The sequence below is a fragment of the Equus asinus genome, chromosome 21, assembly GCF_041296235.1.
Source record: "Equus asinus isolate D_3611 breed Donkey chromosome 21, EquAss-T2T_v2, whole genome shotgun sequence".
Taxonomy (NCBI): Eukaryota; Metazoa; Chordata; class Mammalia; order Perissodactyla; family Equidae; genus Equus; species Equus asinus.
Window position 1 is genome coordinate 84940513 of NC_091810.1, and position 24789 is coordinate 84965301.

The following is a 24789-nucleotide window of genomic DNA, read 5'->3' on the forward strand; positions in this document are numbered from 1 at the left end:
TGTGCCATTCCCTTTGAACATCTGAATGAAATAGGCAGGTATTGCTGAGCTCTACGCCCACAAAGTCCAATATACAAAAAAAGAGGTTTGTACCTTAAGATACTGTATATCCTTGACTGATGTGAGCTCAGGAAGCCCTGCAGTCAACATCAGGGCAAAGAGAGTGATGAAGAGATTCCCATGTCGTCGTAAAATCAGATACGCATCCTCACAACATTGGCGGAACCTTTTAGTTGATGCAGCAAATCCCAAAAGCATGATGTTAGAGGGGAGATAGTAAATTTCATAAAGGAAAACAAGAGAGACATATCTAGACTTTCCATAAGAGTTGGAAAATTTCTACTGAACTAAAGGTTCATTTCTGATTTTTTACTTCTTTGAAAATTGTCCCATGACTAAAATTTACATAAAATAAGTCATGCTCTCTAAAATCACACATATCCTTTTCAAAAACAAAACTAAATTGAAATTCTAAGATAAAAGGCAATATAACACAATCTAGGCTTTTATATCTTATAAGACACAAAAAATGATTATAAAACAAGTGATAATTATAATCCATGAGGATTTCTGAACATAATTCTAGATTCTAGATTTACGGTCTGACTCCAGAGATTAATTTCTTTAATGTCCCCCAAATCAGTGTCAATGCTTTTGCATTACGCCTCCCCGTCATCTGCCTTCCCTCTCTCTCATTCAAGAGGACCACCCAATCCTATCTCCCTAATTTTGCCAAAGAGAAAAACGGACCCAGAGGTATATTCTGCAGAAACCTGGCAGAATCAGAAATAACAGAAATTATTTGGTAAGCCTATAGTATGAGTTGGTCACAGCACATAACATCTCTCTCATGATCATAATAGCCTTGAAATTGAATTATTCTTGTCCCCATTCCAAGATGAAGAAATAAAGATAAGAAGACAAGTAATGTACTTTGAAAGATCCAAATAGCAAGGAATAGATCAGAGATTATAAAGTCTGTCCCTGAACCCTAGCTCCCTTACTGCACTCCACACAGAATGAGAGCAAAATGTCTGCCCCTCTCAGCATCTCACTATCAAACGTCTTAATTTCAGAGAATTTTCTAAGACAGGTAAAAGGTGGTATACTACTGGAATAAAACACGGTAACTTATTTTAGATTTCTAGCATTCTGTTTCTCTTCTCTATTTCAGAACCAGAATGTGGATCTGACAGGCAAACTCCCCAAAAACCTCCTATTAGCAGACTGAATATCTCTCAGATCTAAGTATGCCTCATTTCAGAAATCAGTTGGACTCTCAGTTCAGCTGATCAGATGAGGAAACATTAGATGTGCAGACCTTTGACACAGGGCAAGACTCACCGGCCAAACTTTTCTGTGTTTCCTGTTTTTCCTTGTTGAATCACATGAATGAAATCATAGGTAAGAATAAAAGGCACTCGCTCCCTTTTAATGCCAAATTTAGACTTGAAATTTCCAAGAATATGTCCAAAGTCAATGTGGAAGAGCTGGGGGGGGGGAAAAAGGGATTTAATTTCCCTTGTTTTTCTGGTGAGTTCCAAATAGAAAGGCAAGATCTCAGCAGTCCTAGACCCCCATGCACTACACCCACCTCATCTGAGCCCTTCTGTTTTCACAGCCTACTAGGCCACTTGGGAAGAGAGAGTTTCTAACATTCCTAGGTCTTTTATACTCAGTAATAACCCTGACATTAACCTGCATATACCCTGTGGGAAAGACAAATCTTTAAAAAGAAAAATACATCCAAATAATAAACATACACACAAAGAAACATAACAAAAAGAGAAGACATCCTTGCCCCACCAGCTCCCTCACCACCTTGAGTGCTGCTACTTAGAGGTAACTTCTCCCCGCTCTTTCATGTGTTTTTCCTGGTATGTGCCTCCATTTTTCTAAACAGTAGGTTTATACTTAGCCTGCCACAGAACCATCATCCTGGGCTCTCCCTTCACTATTCTCCCATTTGGAGTCCCACATCATATTCTCTTTTGATTTAGACCAGAGTTTCTCAATATTGGCACTGCTGACATTTAGGGACCCATAATTCTTTGTTGTGAGGTTCTGTCCTGTATGCTGTAAGATATTTAGCAGCATTCCTAGCCTACACCCATTAGATGCCAGTAGACACAGCCCTCTCCAGTTATGACAACCAGAAATGTCTTCAGACACTGAGAAATGTCCCGAGGGCAAAAGCACCCCAGTTGAGAACTATAACTATGAATGTAGACCCTTGTTTTGGTGGATGCCCTTATTCTGGCAGCCTCCTGAGAAAAAATGCAGAGGAGATATGACTTTTGAGAACTGGTATGTTTGACAATGTTTTTATTCCACCTTTACATTTGACTGATAGTTTGGTTATAGAATTCTAGGTTAGAAATCATTTTTTCTCGTATTTATGAAGGCTAACTTCCACTGTCTTATAGTTTCCAATGTTGCTACTGAGAAGCCGAATCTGACTCCTGAACCCTGGTGTGTGGCCTGCCCGGTCTCTGGGAAGGTTGTAAGACCATCTCTTTGTGCTTGATGCACTGAAATGTCGTGGCAGAGGGCCTTTTAGTGTCTTTTCATCCACCATGAGGGAACTTTTATGCTCTTTTTACTGAATTTTGTGAACATCCGCTTTGGAAAATGTTTTTATATTATTTGCTATTATATATAATATAAAACATTATTTTATGTTATTTGGTAAGTTCCTTCCCTTCCTATTCTCTGTTACTTCTTCCAGGAATTCCTATTAGGCTGGTGGTAAGCCTCCCTGGACTGATTCTCTACCATTTCTAGATCCTCTTTTTTCTATTTATCAGATATTTTGTTCTTTGGGGGATATTAAAGGGCAATATATAGCATGGTGGCTAAAAAACAGAATCTGAGCCAAACTGCCAGGATTTAAATCCTGGTATGTCCACTCTATTACTTCAATTTTCTCATCTGTAAATGGGAATACTGCTACCACTACAAGGTTTTCATGAAGACTGAAGAAGTTAACTAAAGAACTTAGAACTGTGCCTTCTACAAGTTGAGTTCAATAAATATTAGCTGATCTTTAGTTTACATTACTTCTCTTTTAACTTTCTGTTTCTTTTTTTAATTTCCAAGAATTCTACTTTCTGGTTTTTAAAAAATAAAATCCCATTATTACTTCATAAATGCCATGTCTTTTTGTTTTGATTTTTTAAATCATCCTCTGTTTACTGCAGTTACACTTCTTTTCCCAGAGTTCTCTTTCTCCCCATTTTCCTTGTTTTGGTCTCCGTCTTTCACGGTGGGGGCTCCCCTCAAGCACCTGCTAATCCTTGGCCGACCATTCATACTTAAGAATGGGTCACTAAAAAGTTGAAGGGAAATTCTGTGTACCTAGCAGGATTGTTGATTGGTGGGTTTACTAGAAGAATGACTAGGGAGAGACCTCAACTGTCAGGATCTGTAGGTCTTTCCACTAGAACCACTCAGATTCTCTTGAGAAAAACCATCTAGTCTCTTGCTGAGAGTGTGGATACACACCCAGTTTCTAGTGAGCAAAGCAAGCAGAAGTGGCTGAGGATCATACCATTTAGTATTTTCATTTCATGCCCATTTTTAATATGGTACCTTTGGTTCAGCCTCTGCAGAACCTGGTGTCCCTGAGTCAGAAGAATCAGTTTCTTCAGGGAGTAAATCTTCTATTTCCTTCTCAGAGTTGGGAAGGAGACTTGAGCACCTAAATGCTCCATTTGTAAACTGCCAATCAATCCTATTTGCATCCTCATCCCCTATCACCACCTTCAGCCTTACCTAGTGCCTCTGATTCCAGAGCTTTTCTTGGACTGACATACCCCTCTACAAGTATGCAGGTTTCCATTTACTCAGCTATGCTAATCATTGCTGCTTTTCCATTTTGTTATCTATCATCCCCAAATCTGTTGATGTCTTTCACCCACCGTGGCCCCTTCTCCTATTATCTTTGACTTCTTGGATTTATATATTTCTTATTCCTTAATATATATTAGAAGAGTGTCAGGAAAGAATGGAGAAAAACCTATGTGTTCAATTTGACAAGAAGTCTGAGGGAATCCTTTCAGTATGAACACAGGTTCAACTCTAAAAGCCCCAAGCCAGAACTACCTGGATCTCCCAGGAGTTTAAAACTCTGGGTCTCACCTAGAGCCAGAGCTTACACAGTGACCCCCAAATTTTCACTCTGGAATATCTCTAGTGGCAAGGAATTGCAAGGGTGGCTAAACTGAAAAATTATCCCAAATACCTCATCTGTCTTTGCTTCATATAAAAGCATTTACAAACAAATATAAGCCATTCCAAAAAAGGAGAAACTTTTCATTTGAAAACTAAGAACTTCTTCATAAATATCCGAGTCTAGTTCTCTAGTTACCCCAAAAATGGTATTACTCATACTCCATTTCTCCCTACTCCCATATATAATTAGACTTGATGTTCTAAAAGAGAAAATGGCTCAAGTGGGGTTCATCTTCACTTTTTTTTTTTTTTAGCATTAGCTATCTTCTTTACAGCTAATACATCCTGCACATCATCTGCTCCTTCTCCTCTCAGGTACATATATGTCCCAAATACAATTTCTTAGAATGAAAGAATAGGTGACTTTTAACTAACTGCAATAACTTTTTAAACATTTAAATAAATGCTTATCACCTAACTTTAAGCAAACAAACCAATAAATATATGAAGCAGATAGTATGTGAAATGAGCAGAACATAAAAGGAAAGACAAAGACATGATTCCGAGGTTCATTAAAGAATCTGCCTGAGTTTCACAAGAGATTGTGCTGTACATAAGTAATAACATCACTGAGGGCCTTGGCCGACTCTGGGGAACAGCTCACCTGGCCAGTTTTTTTGACCATGATGTTGTCGCTATGTCTGTCACCAATTCCAAGGACATAAGAAGCTACACAGTAGCCGGCACAGGACAGGGTAAACTCTTCAATGGCTCGGTCCAGGTCATCCCTGAACAAGAGGAAAAATAGAAGCAACAAAGGTTTTTAGCCTCCAAATGTGTAGGATGAGATGCAATTCACACTTCTGTTTCCTTTTTAATTGTGAGGAGAACTGCAACACAGAGTTGCCGAAACCATATGAGCAGAACATGCTGGATGAGCCAAGAGCGAGAATGATCATCACAGGAGCAGGGCAGAGAGGGATGGCAGACTGGCTCAAAAGCTCGGATAACTGGACCTCGCCATTCAAACTGCTGTGTCCTGAGAGCTGTGTTTCAGGAGGGAGGGGCAGGTTCACATGCACAGAAATGAGAGGGCACCATCAGTTTTGCTGGATGACGCTGGGGCTTTGGAACATTTTAATACCTTTTTTTTTTGAGGAAGATAAGCCCTGAGCTAACTGCTGTCAATCCTCCTCTTTTTTCTGAGGAAGACTGGCCCTGAGCTAACATCCGTGACCATCTTCCTCTACTTTAACCACAGAATGGCTTGCCAAGTGGTGCCATGTCCGCACCTGGGATCCGGACCGGCAAACCCCGGGCTGCCGAAGCGGAATGTGCGCCACCGGGCCGGCCTCAGCTTTGGAACATATTAGAATTCCACATTTAATAGTCAACGTACAGCAGTTCCAACCATTTAAATCACTGACTTAAAATCAGAAGTGAGTAATATAGACCTTTTAGAGACAAGGCCCTTAGATCAAAATTTGGAAACTGATTCTCACATACAAGTCCTTGGATTTTGCCAATGATAAAATTTAAGTTTGACTTTGAAGTCTTCAGCCAAAAATACTTACACAGTGTTTTCCCCTCACTGTGAAATTCCTTAATCTCCTATGTATTAGGACTTTTCCAACACAATAACCATAAATAACACAATTTCTAGCACTGTATTTTTTAGTTTGGAGAGATCAGAGACTACAAACTCATTTAATTCTATTTTAAAAACCTACTGAAAACTTACTTAAGTTCATACATTCACATAATTACAGAAGTTGATATACTTACACAAAAATTTATATGTTATTTAAAAAATACTTAAATTCTTAGATTGTATCTACGGTAGGCCTCTGAAATTTGATCTAGATAACTGCAGAATTCAATGCTAACTACCTGACAGACTTTAGGAAGGGCTATTTGTCATTTTGATCTAATCTGAAACGAAGCAATAAATAAGACTAATATTTCCTCTAGGACACTAATGATTCTAATTGGCAAAATTAGAATTTGTTATAGTTATTTGACTGTTTTTTGGTTTTGTTTTTGGTTTTTGTTTTTGGTGAGGAAGATTGGCCCTGAGCTAACTCTGTGACAATCTTCTTCTATTTTTTTGTATGTGGGACACTGCCACAGCCTGGCTTGATGAGAGGTGTGTAGGTCTGCACCCAGGACCAGAGCCCAGGAACCCCAGGCCACCAAAGCAGAACATGCAAACTTAACCACTGTGCCACTAGGCCGACCCCAGTTATTTGACTGTTTGTTCAGAAAAATGATAATCAAACAAAATAAACTAACCCAGAATTGTATTCTTTAAGCCAGTTCAGAAGGGCATCTTTATTGAAGGCTGCTGCAGCAGCCACATTGCTACTGTTCAGCTGAATGTCAGCAATTGTTTCAGAGGTGCTCACAACTTCAATGAGGCCAGAGCGGTCTCCTGTTGCTAAACAGCCATAAGGCAGCATCCTGAAAGGGAAAAAAACGGGCATAGTCACATGTGTATATTATCCATAAAATGAGACATTAATGGAGTTTTTTCTTTGATTTTATGAAAGTTTTATTACTATTGATACCCTTGCCATTATTTTATTATTGTCATACAGAAAAATATGAGTTCTACCTTCTATTAGGGAGTAAATCTCTTGGCTAACAGATAATTTACTAAAAATCCAATGTGCCATCTAAACGTATAATTTGTTATCTAGTTATTCTGGTGAAATATTCTATTGTTTGTGTAGGTGGACAGAAGCACATCAGATGAAAGTCTTTCATTTTTACTCTAAATTTTGAAACCACCCTTTACAGAGCACCTAATAGGTGCCACATAGTGGGTGAAGCACTTTACACATCACCTTGGCTAACAGCAACTCCATCCTTCCATGTGTTCAAGCCCACAACCTGAAAGTCATCTTTGACTCTTCTCTCATGCGTGGGTATTTACCTATCTTGAAAATGTATACAGAGTCTAAGTACTTCTCTGCCTCCACCCTTCCTTCTGCTCCCACCCTAGTCCAAGTCACCATCAACCCTTACTCAATTATTAAAGTTTCCTAACTAGTCTCCCTACATCACAGTCTGTTCTAAACACAACAGCAACATAATTCACTTAAAATATACTCATGTTATGTCACTCCCCTGATCAAAATTTCCGCAACGGCTTCCCACCTTAGAGTGACAGCCAGCATGCCTGCCATCGCCCACAAGCCTTTCGATCTAGTGCCCTTTCACCTCTCCTAGGACCCTCCCCTTGCCCACTTTGTTCCTACTACAGCGGCTTCCTTGCCAGTCCTCAAACATATCAGGCACAATACTCCCTCATTTCTTTATATATGTTATTTTCTCTGCCTGAAACATTCTTCCCCAAGACATCTACAGGGCTTACTTCCTTACCTCTTTGAAATCTGCTGAAATGTCACCATCTCAGTGAGAAATTCCTGACTCGTCCTATTTAAAATTGCAACACTATCTGTGACACAATAGTTGCTATCTCTTCCCTGCTTTATTTTCCTCTCTAGCACTCAACACTATCCAACATCCTGGACATTTTATTTATTTGATTATTGTCTGTCTCTACCATTGGGATGTAAGTTCCATCAGGCAGGGCTGATTTCTTCCCTGCTATATCCTCAATGCCTGAGAATGTGCCTGGCACAAAGCAGGCACTAAATAAATATTTTTGAATGAATAAACAAATTTAACAACAAAATCTCTATAAGGTAAATTCCAAATTTTACAAATAAGGAAAAAGAAATTTGCAAAAAGTTACATATTTAACCAAGTGGAAGATCCAAGACTTAAAGCTAGGTCTGAGTGCCTCTAAAACTATCTTTTTAACCTAAAACAGTTTCGAGAGTCACTAACTACATAGAGGCTTCACAGAATGCTTCTTATGCAAAACAATTTTTGCCAAATTGATAGGTTGCAGTTTGCTTCATTTGCATTTATATGATTCCCAGTGAAAATAAAAACTCTCAGATCTCTTTTAGCCATTTTAAGAATTTTTTGTTAATAATTTCTTTCTTTCTTTTTTCTTGTTTTGAGCAAGATTAGCCCTGAGCCAACATCTGCCACCAATCTTCCTCTTTTTGCTGAGGAAGACTGGCCCTGAGCTAACATCTGTGCCCATCTTCCTCTGCTTTATACGTGGGACACCTGCCACAGCATGGCTTGCCAAGTGGTGCGTAGGTCTGCACCTGGGATGTGAACCAGTGAACCCCCAGCTGCAGAAGCAGAACGTCCAAACTTTAACCGCTATGCCCCTAGGCTGGCCCCAAGAAGAATTTCTTTTGTGAATTAGCTATTCACATCCTTTGCCTGTTTATTGGGCTTTTAAACATTTTCCTTAGTGACTTAAATGAGTTCCTTACATACTAATAGTATCCTTTCTCATTTTGGTTGTAAACATTTTCTCAAAACTGTATTATCTTGAGAGTAACTCTGAAATGAAATACCTTGGAAATTTCAAATAAAAGTCAGGCGACTACATCCATGCATCGGATGGAATTCATGGATTCAATAAATATTTGGGTGCAGCTATGTGCCAAGCATTGTGTTAGCTGCTGGTGATACAGAAATGAGCAAAAACAGCAATCCCTGGTCTCACTGAGGGGACAAAGCACAAATGCACAATGTACATGTGATCTCTGTGTGAATGACAAATGCCATGAAAACATGTCAAGGGTTAGGCTAGAGCTCTGTGAGGAGGAAGGACAGCAGAACTGGAGGAGAAGGCAAGGGGGAGCACAAAAACAAGGTGAGGAGAAGAAATGGTCAGTGTTGGAAAGACCACGCAGGGCCCATAGGCCATAGAGGGACTCTGTCACTCTCCTAAAAGCACTGAGAAAGCCTTTGAAGGATTTCATGAAAGAGAAAGAATGTGTGTGTGTGTGTACTGGGGAAACGCATGAGTTTGTTAGTACGTGTAACAATCAGATAGAAGAGTTTTATTAAGTAGTTCCTAAATTTCCTTCCGACTAACAATTCAATTATTTTATGCCTCTTTAAGCACTTTCCTAGTTACAGCAAATAAGGTTGGAAGCAGAATTGTCAAACTGCATACTGGCATCCTGATATACCAATAGACTGCTTTACATCTGCAATATTATTTCTCCTTTTAAAACTTCCCCCTCAGTAAGAAGGGTAGCTATGGAGAATGAAACACCCCTATCCTTATCGTGACACAACACATGTGAGGTAAACACTGCCTGGTTAAAGTGCACTTTGGCTCACTTTCCTGCATCTCCTCCCACCCCACTTGTAGCCAAACTGGGCAAAAGTCCAATAACTTCCTGTCAAAAGCAGGCAACGATGAAAGCATTCAGTGTCTTGAGGATGGAACGCTCACAATGGGAAGGAAAAAACATCCTTGTCAGAGAGACAGTTTGACAGAAGTCAAGCTGGGGACAAACTCTTGGAGCCCTGACCATCTTACACGGGCCCCCTTTGCACTCAACTTCTACACTTCTTATAAAGGCCTTGAAAACAATTAGTAATGTTTACCTTCCTTTCTCAGACTCCCTGACTCAAGGAACAATTGTTACCCTTCCACCAAAGCAAGCATTAAAAACCAAAATAAATTCTATAGCAGTAGGGGTGGCAGCCACATAATCTTACTCTGAATGGATACGTAGAAAGTTTTCTCTGGCTTTGACTCTGACACATCAACCCAAGTCTGAGTGGTACCTTAGCTCGTTGCCTCCAAAGGAGTGAAGTGTAACTCTTTTACCTAACGCTTGCATTACTGCATCCTTCCAAGACTAAGGATACGAGTGTCATCAAAGAACTGTTGTGTAACTCTCTTAAAAGGGAAGTAAACCTCATTAGCGTAACTCAGATGTAAAGTCACAATGAAGACAACTGCCCAAAATTCAACATCACACATATTTTTGGGGGAGGAGGGGTGGTAGAGGACAGTCAAATCTACCAAAGGCCAGAGAGATTTCCACATGAGGACAACCTATTAGACTTGACAGAAAAGGTTTATTATTTATTGACCAAAGGAGGTCAGGGTGTTCTCACATATTGAAGGCTTACGAATGTTCTAATTTAGAATGAAAGATACCAAAAGAGTATTTTGAGACATCAGAGAAAAATCAAAATGAGAAATATGCACTTTATTCATGTTAACAAGACAGTGGCACAAGTACTAAAATATTCTGATCAAAGTAGTAATGTATAGAAGGTACTGAAGATTTGAGATTGAACTTAAAAGAGTGTGTGCTACATGACCCAGTTTAACCTGAACAGCTGGCCAAAAGAAAAACAAACACAGCAGGAACACTGGAGCACATATATTTATAGAAACAGTAAAAAACGTTTGGTGAGAAAAAGGTATTAGTTTGAAATGAACTCAAAAGAATTAAAGTCCTGCATATTTTTTTAACATGGGGTCAGAGTACAAAAAGTCAGCACAGATCTCACTGGATAGACAAGTTCCTTTTCCTTGTTAGACACACATTGCTTCCCATCAGACAGACACCAGGTTTATTTCTGGTACTCCCACATGTGGCTGCCTCCCTTCGCCTCAGCTCACAATGAACTTCATTGGATGCTAAATGTGCTTTACATCTGAATAGAATGGGTAAAATCAAAACTAACAGAAAAGAACTTGGTTGGGGTTTTCAACTAGGCTGACGAACTAAGGACAGTCTTCAGTTCAGCCTTTCATAACTAAACAAGACTCATCATATGGCCTGAGTCTGCTCTTAGTAAAGGAGACCACTGTGTAGCTTATGTGCTAACACTGCAAAGAACCAATGAGTTACTAGCCTAAGGTTGAAAAGTTTCCCCCATTTTCTGTGGGATAACTCAAATAAGAACATTTTCGTCAGGGTTTACTTTTACGGGAAGGAGCCAGATAGTAAATATTTGAGGTGCTGCAGACTACTAGGTCACTACTTAATTCTGCAGTTACAGCATAAAAGCAGGCACAGACAATATGTAAACAAACGGGTTGTGGCTGTGTGCCAATAAAACTTTACTTACTAAAAAAAAAAAAAAAAAAAAAAGGCAGCCCAGACGCTTCTGGGTTTATGTTCCTCAGGCAGAGTTTCTCATAATTACCCATCCTCTTATCCATGCAGTACGTCTTATAACTGGGTAGGTGACCCAAAAACTTGCTACCTATTCAAAACTACTAATGCTATTTTTACACAGCTGTATTAGAAATTCCTCCTAATTTAAAAGCAAAACTGTGTCATTTATGGACCTCAAAGAGTCCTTTGTACATGAACTATTATCTCTTGTCCTTATTCCAATCACATCTACAGGTCCCATGAAAGGAACAACACCCACAGCAAACTGCTCTTTCTACCTCAACAGCACTGGAAATATTTACCCTGGAAGGATCTAAGAGTAGAAAACTCTTTTCTTAAAAAAAAAAAAAAAACAATGGATAATTGAATATTTGGGGCACCAGAACACTTTGATAAATAAACAAAGGGTTACTAGATATATCTTACCATAACTGTTTTCTCATTCAAGACTGGTAAAATAACAGAAAGTCATCAAGTTTTTGAGCCTGACAGACCTGGATGTGAATCTGGCTAATGAGCTACTTAACATTCTTATAATCTTTGACAAATTGTTTAAATACTTTGAGCCTTAATTTTTTCATCTGTTAAAAAGGAATAAGACGACCTCACAGAGTTGTAGAGATTACATGACATTGTACGTGTGAAGAACCTAATACAATGCCTGGTTCAGTCAATCAACAGCAACTTTTTAAGTTTTTGAAAAATTAAAATATATTTAGTAATGAACAGAGCATAACTCAAACTTAAAAAATTAATCAGGAAGTACTTATAATCTTGCAGGAATAAAGTCAATCACAAGTACAACTGTTTCCAGCAACCTTGTGGACTAAGTTGCTGTATGTACTAAAACACATAAAAAGTAACAGATAAAGTCAAAAAGGTTTTATAAATAGTTATGGTTAATAAAGAAAGAAAAGGAGATCTGTAGGTCCCAGAAATATAGAGATTATTCATAGTAGTGGCTCAGGAAGTTACTGACTTGGTTGACATTTTAATGCCCATGAGAAAAAAACACATGGTCTTGAGCCCATGAGACCGAGGCTCTGGAGCTGAGATCTGGCACAAAGCTGGGGCTCTCAAAGCACTGTCAAGTGTATGAAAAGGGAACTAGGAAATATCTGCTCACGGACTAGAGGATGTGCCATGAAAGTCTGCCATCTATCCTGGGCACTGGGTGGGCAATAAAAAATGTTTCGTGAAAGTGCACAGACTTAAGCCTTCCCACATTCTCATGAGATGCAAATATAAACTAAATATGAGGTATAAAAGCCTGAAGGCAAAGAGTTAACATAAAAACTGGTTGATTGTGTGTAAAGATCTTGGGAACAGCACAAACAAAACACAAATTCATTTTTGGGAGATACTTTCACACCCTAAGGAACAAAAGACCCTCACAGAAAACACAATCTCCACCCAAAATGAATTCAAAACCAAATATTATTAACTACACAAGGAAATGAATAAGATTAAGCAGATAAACAAAAAGGTGGCACCCCAAGAGATAAAACAGAACGAAATGAAAGAGACTCTGAAATTATGAAAGACATGAAAAGAAATAGGTAATTACAGTATTTTTTAAAAGACCAGGCATACAAAAACAAAATCAAATACAACTCCTACATAAAAATGGTCGTTGAGGGGCCGGCCCAGTGGCATAGTGGTTAAGTTTGTGTGCTCTGCTTCAGCGGCTCAGGGTTCGCAGGTTTGGATCCTGGGTGCAGACCTACACACCACTCATCAAGCCATGCTGTGGCAGTGTCCCACATACAAAGTAGAGGAAGACTGGCGAAGATGTTAACTCAGGGACAATCTTCCTCATCAAAAAATTAAAAAAAAAAATTTTTAATTGTCATTGAAATAAACACACTACATTGAATACAAAAGAGATTAGACAATGTTGAAGAGAGAATTTGTGAACTGGAAGATAGAGTAAAAGGAAATAGAGAGACTGTCACATAAAAATAAAAAGGTAGGAAATAGGAAAGATAGGTTAAGAGACAGGACAGAACAGAGAAGTCCAACATACATCTACTAAAGAAGCAGAAGTCTATGAGAGTGGGAGAACTGCAATATTGAAGAATATGGATATATTTTGTAGAAACTAAAAGATGTGATTTTCTTTGAATGAAAAGATATAATGAGAATAAGGAAAAATAAAAAGAAATTCATACACAGATAAATTTTAGTAAAACTGCAGAAACCAAAGGCAAAGAGAAAGTTTTTTCTGCAGTGAGGTAAAAAACTGATTATTTACACTCACAGATTTTTAAAAAATAACAGAGGTTAGAATACAATGGAAGTTTTCTAAGTTTTCTAAGGAAAGCAGCTGTCAATTTAGATTTAAAAATTCTATAACCAGGTGATGTCAGCAAAAACAGGGAGTTAAGGACCTCTGAAAATCCACTCTTCCATAAAAGCAACAAGAACACTGGCAAAAAATTGCCAGAATCAACTATTTCAGTAATACGGAAACACAAGAAAGGCTTGCAGCCATCTAGGGAGTGTTTATTGAAGGAAACAGCTAAATCTCAGTCATACTTTACCAAGACCCATCCTCCTCCTTCCCAGTTCTACAGTAGACTTGACAATGAACAGCCCACAATCATAGGGAATATAGCAATTTGCTATCTCCTACAAGAGACAAAAATGGGGCTAGAGTTCCTCCAAAGCCCCATCCAACACAGTTGTCATTCTTTGAACTCTCTAGTGCTTCACAGGAAGATCCCACTTGCAAGTCTGTTTCTTTGACTTGGCTCAGACCTCATCTGGTGTGAGATGCCTTTTACCTGGGGATGTTTCTAGAGAATGTTCAAAATCAATTGTTTAATACTGCAGCTAAGGTGTAAATAATAGCTGAGGCAAACAACATGCTACCAAAAAAGCTTAAAAGGAAAAGCTGGGGAGTGAGATGTCCACAGGGTACGGTGAAAAACTCCAACATATTTGTAGGAATCTAGAAGGTCGTGTGCATGCCCAGGGCTGTGCACATGTACAGGAAAGAACTTACAAGACCTGAGCTCTCACCCCTTGCAACTTTGAGGCTTTACACAAGTTATAGCTAAGGCACAGTTCTGAACTACCTGGCTGGCTGCCAAGGGCAGGCCCCCAACAGGCACACAGGTAGTCAGCCTTGAATTCTATATAGTTTGATGCATTATGAAAGTACATAAGTAAGTACATGCTAAGACCTTTGAGATGCAGCTAAGGCAGTAGTTAGAGGAAATTTATGGTTTTAATTGTATATATGAAAAAGAGTGAAAATTAATGTTCTAAACATTCAACTAAAAAAATCCAAAGAACAGAACAAACACAGGTAAAAGGAAGGAAACCATAAAGAGGTAATCAATGATAAAACAGAAAACAAACCAAAAAAACAAAGAAGCTCATTCTTTTACAATACTAAGCAGCAAACCTCTAATAAGGAAAAAACATTGCATATAAAATAATTTTACACATGCAAAAGAAGAAAAGATTAACCATAGAGATTTTAAATTACAAGAAGATGTTATAAAAAATATACAGTATTCAATTAATGAACTGGAAAATTCTTAGCTCAAAACTGACTCAAGCAGGAAAACAATCTGAAGAGTCCAAAAACCATTAAGGAAAATAATTAGTAAAAAAAAACCTAGACTCCAAGGGCCAGCCCCTTAGTCTAGTGGTTAAGTTCTGCATGCTCTGCTTTGGTGCCACAGGCTCACATGGACCTAAACTACTTATCAGCAGCCATGCTGTGGCAGCAACTCACATATAAAATAGAGGAAGACTAGCACAGCTGTTAGCTCAGGGCAAATCTCCTTCAGGAAAAAGAGGAAAATTGGTAACAGATGTGAGCTCAGGGTGAATCTTCCACAGCAGAAACAAAGCAAAACAAAACAACCTAGACTCCAAAAAATCAACACCAGGATCAAACTTTTGCAGAGAGAGAAAAAGAAGGGAAAGTACAGCAAGTTTAAAATTAGCAAAATAAAACACAAAAGAATATCTTTAAGTACACCAAGTTTAAAATTAGCAAAGTAAAACATAAAAGAACATCTTTAAGACAATTGTACAGGGAAGGAATTTTTAAAATAATATAAGAAAAAGCATTTTAAACCTTAAAGGAACCTAGCTAATTCATAGGAGAGAAAACACAATACTTATAAACACTGAAGCATACTCACCCAAACTACTAATAAAAGAAATGCAAATTAAAATTCTATGGGATACTTTGTTATATCCACCAGAACTGCAAAAAATTAACAAGTGCAGGCAGACATTTCTGTGTGGAAACAATAGTGGTACAACTATTCTGGAAAGTATTTGGGCAATGGTAGCAAAGTTGAAAATGCACATGCTTTATGACCCAGCAATTCCACTTCTGGCTTTATAAACTAAAAGACTCTTTCCTATGTGAATAGAGAGATATTTAGAAGCGTGTAAACTGTACGGTTCGTTTGGGTTTGCAGGGGGCAAAGTGGGGGAGGGGGCAAATAGCTACTTATAGGGGAATGGATAAATTTTTACATTTATTCAAAGAATTAATACAGAAGTGAACATAATGAATTAGAACTTCACATACTAATCTTGACAAATCTCAAAAAATGTTATAAGAAAAAAGTAAACTGCAAAAAGTTATGTGTGATGTGACAGCATTTATTTAAAGTTCAAAGCATACAATGGATATATAATATATACTTAAAGCATGAAAATATATGTATTACAGCTTTATAATAGCGGTTAATTCCGAGATGTGAAGCAAGAGAGTAGGATGATAATGCATTAACTTTATCTGCTTATTTCTTGTTTTTTAAAAAAGTAAATATGGAAACATGCTAATATCTGTCAATTAATTGTTAATTATATATTTTTTAAATCTTGCTGTTAGAACATAAAATTGTTGTAAATTATCTTCTATAGTTTCATGTTTGAAATAGTCCACAAATAAAAAAAATAAAATAGAAAGGATTAGGTAAAAAAAGAAAGTTAATCATCATCAACTAGAGTAGAAGAAAAGTTTAAAAGTTGTATGGACCTGTATTATATCGTGAAATATGCTTAATGGTTTTTTTCGCCTTGATTAAAAAAGGAGCACATGCTCATTGTAGAATACTAGATAAACAGGTACACAAAGGAGGTAGGGGGGAAAATCACCTTTAATTTCACCACCCAGAAATAATGTCTATTACCATTTTAGTTTCTGTCAATATTTTAGTGTCATTTTCCAGTGAATTTTTAACATGGTTGAAATAATTATACAAAAACACATTTGCATCTCACTTATTTCATTTGATATGTGAAGATAAGCACTTTCTCCAAATTCTATAAAAAATATTTTAAAATACCTGAGATATTTGGTCACAGGGAAAAACTAATGATTTTTTAAAACTATTATTCTACCATTGAGCAAATGTTCAAAAGAATGGTCCAATTTTTTAAATTGTACATAAAGCAAGGATGAATATCTTTGTGCATAAATCTGTTAATATTTCTAATTTTTAAGTAAATTCTGGAAATATTGGACACAGGATATAAAAAAACTTGATACAGAGAGGTTTATATTAACTTACAATGGTATACGAAAATACTTATGTTTTTGTTGCTTCAATCGTGTCCTAGACTAGATTATCACTGAATAAAATCTTTTCTAGGAAATCAACAGTATTCAATTGTTTGGTTTTCTTTCCTTTTTTTTTTTTTTTTTTGAGGACAATTAGCCCTGAGCTAACTACTGCCAGTCCTCCTCTTTTTGCTGAGGAAACCTGGCCCTGAGCTAACATCCGTGCCCATCTTCCTCTACTTTACCTTATGTGGGACTCCTACCACAGCATGGTGTGCCAAGCGGTGCCGTGTCCACACCCAGGATTCGAACCGGCGAACCCTGGGCCGCTGAGAAGCGGAACATGCGAACTTAACCGCTGGGCCACCGGGCCGGCCCCTCAATTGTTTAGTTGTTTCTTAAAGATAGCACTTGAGCTAACAACTGTTACCGATCTTTTTCTTTTTTTTTCCTGATTTTTTCTCTCCAAATCCCCCCAGCACACAGTAGTATATTTTAAAGATTTTATTTTTCCTTTTTCTCCCTAAAGCACCCCGGTACCTTGGTGTATATTTTAGTTGTGGGTCCTTCTAGCTGTGGCATGTGGGATGCCGCCTCAGCATGGCTTGATGAGCAGTGCCATGTCCACACCCAGGATCCAAACCGGCGAAACCCTGGGCCGCCGCAGAGGAACATGCAAACCCAACCACTGCACCACAGGCCAGCCCCCTCAATTGTTCTTGCAATTTATACTTCTACATTGGAACTGACAGCGTCATATAATTATTAGTTTATTTATTTTATATCTTGTATGAATATTTCACAGCTTTTTCCCATATATTTATATCTATGAGCTCTTTAAATATTTACGATTATTATCCTCCTGTCCTGTTCATTATGAATATAATGTCTAGCATGAGGCCTAACTTTTAATTTTGTTGGTTGACATCAAATCTTTTATTTTTATGCAGTTAAATATATCAATATTTTGTTTGTAATTACCTTCATCTGCTCTTCACCTCAAAAGATTTGATAATAATTAAAACTTTTAAAATCCACTAGATTTCCATTTTATCTGTTTCTGTTTCCATAAACCTGTCCTGCTCACTGTCTACCCCTAATAATGATGGCAAGCTGAAATCCCTGAGATCCCTCCTAAACACTTCCCTCCCAGGAAGGTAGAGGAATCGATGTTATGAGGCTAAGTAAGGAGAGGGGCAGGCCTGTCTCAGGCCTCGTCACTCCCATGACCACCAGTGAATCCTCCCTGAGAGCACCTTCAAAACCACAGGTTCGAATGTGACTCCACTGTTGTCTGTTCAGGCTTTACTTTTACTGCAAGTTCAAACCTATTTCTTCTTTCTGGAATCTCTGTCACATATACAGTTTTACACCTGATGAGGTTTAAATAAGATAATGCATTTAACAGCACACTGTAAACTGTAAAGTGCAACACAAATATTATTGTTAACAACAATCAGTAGCAGAAGGGAAGGAATCAACAAAAAGTTTTAAAATTTTTGCCATGGAAGGAATACAATAGGAGACAAAAATAAATTCACTAGAAATCTCACCGAAGATCCAGACCAGCTTCTTTCCAGAGCAAATCCATCAAGCGCAGCATCTGGAGTGTCAACATATCCTGTCGTAAATCTAAGGGGGAAAAAACCCTGCTTTATTATAAATGCTTCCCATTTTATACCTAATAACATTAATTCCAGATGAGGTAATTCAGCCAGAATTAACTAAAACCACTGACTACTGTTGTACTAATTTTTTCCCTAAATTTTAATGTTGACCATATTCATTATGTGAAATATTATATTTGTTGTTTAGCATGTACTTATAACACTATTTCAGAAATTACATTAAAAAATGTTTTTAATTCTTCACCATGCGTAAGGTACTATACGAACTGCACGGATGCTGTAATACTGTTATACACAGGAATGACGTATTACAGCAAACACACAATTCACGTTGCTAAATTTTTTCCTTCTTGTTTGCTTTTAGGGATGCACAGAAAGTTCTTAAGAATCACATAACTAATTGCATGACGGGTTTGCAAAACTGTAAAACTTAATTAATTATCACGTCTAAGGGTAATTTTCAGGTAACAGAGGCTACGAAACTATTGACTTCCACATAATGACATTCGTGTGGTCAAATAGGGTTAAATGTCTAGCTAAACACTACAAGCTCTTTTTAAAATAGTTTTAGGCATGTATTATATTAAACCCATTTACTTATGTTATCTCCCTTAATTCCTTTTAAGAAACCCAAAATACAGATGCTATAATCATCACGGACATGAAGAACTTGAAGCTCAATGAATTGTGCAAGACTTGCCTGTAGTCAGACAACTGGCAAGTGGTGGCACTCATGACTGCATTCTGGTTGGTGTGATTACTTCAGAGGCATGGCATTTATAAAGTATGGGTCAGTAAGATATTTTAATTAAAATACAAAACTATGGCAGCAATATCAAAATTGCCATCACTGAAACAGGATATATGAACACATTATTAAAAATATTCTCTTGTATTTCACAAGCTTTTTACCAAAGGATAGACAGACTTTATATTTTGTAGGAAAAAAGGGAAAGTTTATTACAACAAGGTATGTATGTAAGCTGTAGAAGTCATTTTCCAAGATGAAAATAAAAGGGATTTAAGACATGCCGAATTCAACCTAATGACCCTTGATAGCTACCTCTAGGCTGCCCCTGCTTACACATTTACATATCACCTTCCAGATAAAGCAAAGTGACAACAAATGAAAAATACTAAGGGAGATGGCACTATAAAAACCTCAGTACCTACCATCACCATTTTTAAAAATCACTCCAACTGAATCTTCCCCAAACACCTTGTTGGTGTACACCAGCCACAAAGGCTTCATTTTGGAATCCATGTATTTACACTTTTCAACACTGAAATCGAACAAGATGAAAATTAGCCCACTTCAACGTAAAGAAATGGCAATATTGTAATTTTGCTGTGATATACTAGGCTTGAGAGAACCTCTCACCTGTTCCACTCAGGTCTGCAGAAGTCAGAACTAGAACATTTCCTCTTGGTAGAAAACAAACAGGGATCACAGCCTTGGTTGGCATGTAATGATGCCAGATGGGCTGGACTGAAAATCTAGCTTTGCCTGTCTCACTACCTACATTTAAAATTCCTCCTTTCCTTTCTTATTCTTCTTTAACTTTATGTTATTATATGTAACAATACCAATATCGCTGGATTAAAATCAGGAATATTATGAGTTCATTATAGATTTATTAAAGAGGGATCGATTTTGAACACTGACATACTGAGTACACATTATTACTTTTCTGCTATTACTTTTGTAGGAAATGAAAAAGTAAGAAATAATTTTCCAAATTCATTCAAGATCTCATTTTGAAAAAGGAAAGTTAATTAGTAAATAATTTATGACGGTTGCCAACATTTTGCTTGCATGGGATTTTTAACTCTTAGAAACCAGTAACACACGTACAATTTAATTACATACAATTAAAAAGAAATTAACTTTTAATAATTTGCACTAACCCCACAGATAAATTTAGCTGGTAGGCATCCCTCCCACTATACACAAGAATAACCCCTGAGGACTTTGAGATCGTCCTTCTTTAATTTTATTCCACTTACTGGGGCTAACAGCTGGCCCTACTGCTCCCCCAAGGCAGTCACTCAGGAATCCTTTCTGCAATGCTATTTTCATGGGAGATTCACTGAGCACAGCACAGACGGTCACTTACTAGAGTTCTGAGAGGATGACACACGGGTTCAGAGGTGACTGCAGGTCAGAGAGGGCCTCCCGGTAAGCATTCTGTTTTAAACAGGTGTGCATGGCCTCTTTCCCTTTGGCTCTGTTTAGCTTCACTGCATTCAGTTTGATTAAACTATTTAAAGTTTTTAACTTATTGAGTGCTTCAACCTGAAAAACAAGTTTTCCCATCACCAAAATTCATTTATGGTTAAAAATAATATAAAGTACTATAATACCAAGTGATCATATTAATCAATAACTGTTCCCTCCCTTCCTCACCCCTGACACATACACACAACAGGCAGCTAAAATAACAACAGTGCTTGGCTTATGACAAACATATTAGATACAAGAAACTGAAAAACGTATTTTCATTTTATTTACTTGTTACTTAAAGCACCATTTTTTAAACTTTAACCCTTTTCTTAAATGAAATCTTATAAATTAGAGAAAAGGGGCATAGATTGTGGGTAATAAGTATGAAACCTAAAGTATTCAGAACTCTGCAGCTCACTGAGTAATAGAATTTGAAAAACAAACAATCTGAACCATTCCACTTAGCCAACTCCATAGTATAAGAGGAAAATCTATGTACAAGTAACCTTGGGCTTCCTGACATTCAACCTTAATATCTACTTCTTGTCACCACTCTTATATGACTTCTCAGTGTATTCTCTTTCCACTAACAGTAAGTTAAAATCGATTCTTGTGTCAGTGTTGGTTGAAAACCACTTGCGGCTTTGGCTGTGGCATGGGTGAGATGCGGTGCCCCGAGCCGCCAGGGGCCTTAGCTCACCACCTACCCTTGGTGTGGTGAGGTGAAACCCAGCCCCAAAACACACACACACGCATGATTTTTGTGTAATAAAACAACTATGAATATAGACACAGTATTTGTTGTCCCAAGAGTAAATTACTTGTTTTTATTTACTTGTTTTTATGAGGTAACTTTGGCTATCAAATCTTAGGTAAACAAAAAAAAAAACTTACGCAACTAGCACAAGGTGTCTCAACAATGGCCAACTGAATCAAAACCACTGTGTTTAAAACTCAACTTTGGGGGGCCGGCCCGGTGGCGCAGTGGTTAAGTGCGCACCTTCTCCTTCAGCGGCCCAGAGTTCACCAGTTGGGATCCCGGGTGTGGACATGGCACTGTGTGGCAAGCCATGCTGTTGTAGGTGTCCCACATATAAAGTAGAGGAAGATGGGCATGGATGTTAGCTCAGGGCCAGTCTTCCTCAGCAAAAAGAGGAGGATTAGCAGCAGATGTTAGCTCTGGCTAATCTTCCTCAAAAAAAAAAAAAAAGTCAACTATGGGGCTAACCCTGCAGCAAAGTGGTTAAGTTCAGCACGTTCTGCTTTGGTGGCCCAGGTTCACAGATTCAGATGCTGGGCACTGACCTATACTACTTGTCAGCCATGCTGTGGTGGCAACCCACATACACAGTCAAGGAAGACTGGCACAGATGTTAGCTCAGGGCTATCTTCCTCAGCAAAAAAAAAAAAAAAAGAAAGAAAGAAAAAAAAGTCAATTTTATTATTTAATAACTGAGGGTCTTTCCCTGCCATGTTATGTAAAATTCCGTAAGACAGAGCCTTGAACAATCAAAAATCTGATGGAATATTTTATTTTGTCTTCTCATTATGTCATTAAAACTGGAAACAACAAATGATAAAACAAAGTAACACATAAGTTGTATATAACAAGCATATAAAATATGTATACAACAAACATCATGAACACCATGGCTGGAATGTCCATGGACCACAGATTTATTTTACATCATATTTTCATTTTTGAACTCTGCTTCTATGCAAGGAAACCACTAAGACTCAGTAGGGAGGTGAATTCAGGCGTGAAGTTTCTATAGACAGGCTGAAGGCTTGCTCACAGGAAACTGGGAAAGTTCTATGTAACTTGATGATAAAATCGAGATGGCTGAAGCTTGCCAAATTAGCCATCTGTCAAAACCACAGACACTCCATTTCTCAACAATTTCAGGAGCTGTACAAACACTGGTGAAAGGAGAACCAGCCGAAAGACTTGCTATGCAAACAGGAACTTTTTGAAGTACTTCAAATTTGAATTTCGTCCATGTTTGTACAGTTGCAAATTTCCATGCTCCATCACTAATTGTGTTGATATCCATTTCCTGCAACAGTGTCCTGAATACTCACATAAGTCAAAGACTTCTTAAGTGTTTCAACACCTTGTCTTTTTGTAGGTTTACAGTGACAACAAGAACTGCCATGTAAAGTGCAGTCCTCCTCTTGCTATTTATCCGTCAAGAAAAAGAGTAAGAATAATGTGATCATACACATGTCATATGTTTGCTATTATAAAAGTCAAGCTGAGGGTCCCAGAGAACCAAGAAAATGTCCAGTACAGTTTGATCATATGACTGAGGTCAAAGAAGAAAGGACCTCACCAAGTGGGGCCTTATAAGCTTTGATAAGGAGTTTGGATTTTATTTCCCATTCAATGAAAATTACTGTAGGGACTTTAAAAAGGGAAGTGACATAATACATCTACATTCTTAAGAGATCACTTTATCTGCTGTGTAGAGAATGGAAAGAAAGGGCACAATTTAGGACGTTAATGAAGATATCCAGGTGAGAGAGGATAATGGATTGGACTGAGATGGTAGCCATGAATACAAGAGAGGTTGACTGGTATGAGATATATTTAAGAGGACTATAAAATTAAGTGGATTAATAGTATATATCTCATGTTGTGAAGAATAAATGGCCTACAAAAAGTGATAAACAAGTGTTAGCTCTTAATAACACATTAATGGGCTTCCCAAAAGGGAGTGATCAAATACAGTTTGCTTTAACATGAACGGAAAACCATAAATATTAAAATCATCTACGAAAACTTACGGGATTTCCTATGGCAATGCAAATGAGTTAGAAAAGTGCAGTGAACTGGGAATTACTACAGGGATCTGATAGAAAAATAGGGTGGGATAGCAGAGAGGTATAGCAATGAGCAGATGGTTGGGAACAGAGAAACAAACTGCCTTCAAATGAGAAAGAGAGGTTAGAAAAGGTAACAAGGTAGGTGAGTCTTTGCCACAAGGAAAAAATAATGTACCAAAAAGCAAAGTCTGGGAGAGAATTTTTAATACTAGAGAAAACTTCAGCTAAGTAGACTGAATATACTGATTTCAGATTATACCGGCTAGATGAAACTACTCTGCTAGTACTAGTCATATACAGCTTATAGTCTGTTGTTTACACCATGACAATAATAAACACCTGAGTAGTAAATCTTCAGGACTCATTTCTCTAACATGTACCCATTGACCTGGCCACACTGAAGATGATAATTCTTCCAATACTTTCATCAGACAGTGACATCTGTGACTTCTCCTATACCAGACTGAAATTGATTTTTCTCTGGCTTCTGCAAAGGAACTCTATGGCCTTTTACCACGGTAACTGCACACTGGGGTAAAGGAAATAATCAGACCTTTCAGGGACTATTGAACACTGGCTCTGAATTGACACTAATTCCAGGAGGCCCAAAACATCACAGAGGTCCATCAGACAGAGTAGGGGCTTACAGAGGTCAAGTTAACAATTGAGTTTTGCATAGAACTGTCTCACAGTGGGCCCAGTGCATCCCAAAGCCATCATGTGGTTACTTCCCCAGTTTTGGAATGCATAATTGGAATAGATAAATTCAGCAGCTGGCAGATCCCCATATTGGTTCTCTGACCTGTGGAGTGATGGCTATTATGGTGGGAAAAGCCAAGTGGCATTTATTACAACTGTCTCCACCTAACAAAACAGTAAAGTAAAAGCAATAACACAGTCCTGGAGTGACTGCGCAGATTAGTGCCATCATCAAGGACTGAAAGATGCAGGGATGGTGATTTCCATCACATCCCCATTCACCTTGTCTATTTGGCCTGTGCAGAAGACAGATGAATCTTGGAGACTTCAGTGGATTATCACAACATTAACCAGGTGGAGCACCAGATGTGGTTTCATTGCTTGAGCAAAGTAACACATCCCCTGGTACCTGATATGCAGTTATTGATGTGACAAATGCTTTTATCTCTATACCTGTCAATAAGGCCTAACAGAAGCAGTGTGCTTAAGAGTCTGCAAGGCCAACAATTTTGGCCTTTTCTCTTTTCTACACTTTTCTCTGTCCTACCTCAGGGGTCTATCAACTCTCCAGCCCTATGACAAAATTTAGTTTTCAGGGATCTTGGCTGCCTTTCCCTTCAACAAGATATCACTCTGGTCTGTTACATTATGCTGATTGAACCTAACGCATAG

The 24789-nt window shown here is 38.0% G+C and overlaps 1 protein-coding gene and 1 non-coding gene across 4 annotated transcripts in view; one reads left to right on the forward strand and one right to left on the reverse strand.

Annotated features, from left to right (window-relative positions):
- Window positions 1-24789, reverse strand: part of PIK3CB (phosphatidylinositol-4,5-bisphosphate 3-kinase catalytic subunit beta) — a 169642-nt gene that overhangs the window by 1743 nt on the left and 143110 nt on the right. For 2 of the 3 annotated variants that reach the window (XM_014852000.3, XM_044754229.2), the window contains exons 16-22: window positions 20486-20664; window positions 19542-19651; window positions 18294-18372; window positions 6466-6633; window positions 4838-4961; window positions 1345-1490; window positions 94-226 (exon numbers count right to left, since the gene is read on the reverse strand). In XM_014852000.3, coding sequence (XP_014707486.2) covers window positions 94-226; window positions 1345-1490; window positions 4838-4961; window positions 6466-6633; window positions 18294-18372; window positions 19542-19651; window positions 20486-20664 — 939 coding nt within the window. The remainder of the gene's footprint in view (window positions 1-93; window positions 227-1344; window positions 1491-4837; window positions 4962-6465; window positions 6634-18293; window positions 18373-19541; window positions 19652-20485; window positions 20665-24789) is intronic. The other variant, XR_006517263.2, reaches the window with a different exon arrangement.
- LOC123279758 (small nucleolar RNA ACA64) lies at window positions 21213-21336 on the forward strand. Its single transcript, XR_006518019.1, has one exon. It is a non-coding gene; the product is annotated as a small nucleolar RNA ACA64 (small nucleolar RNA).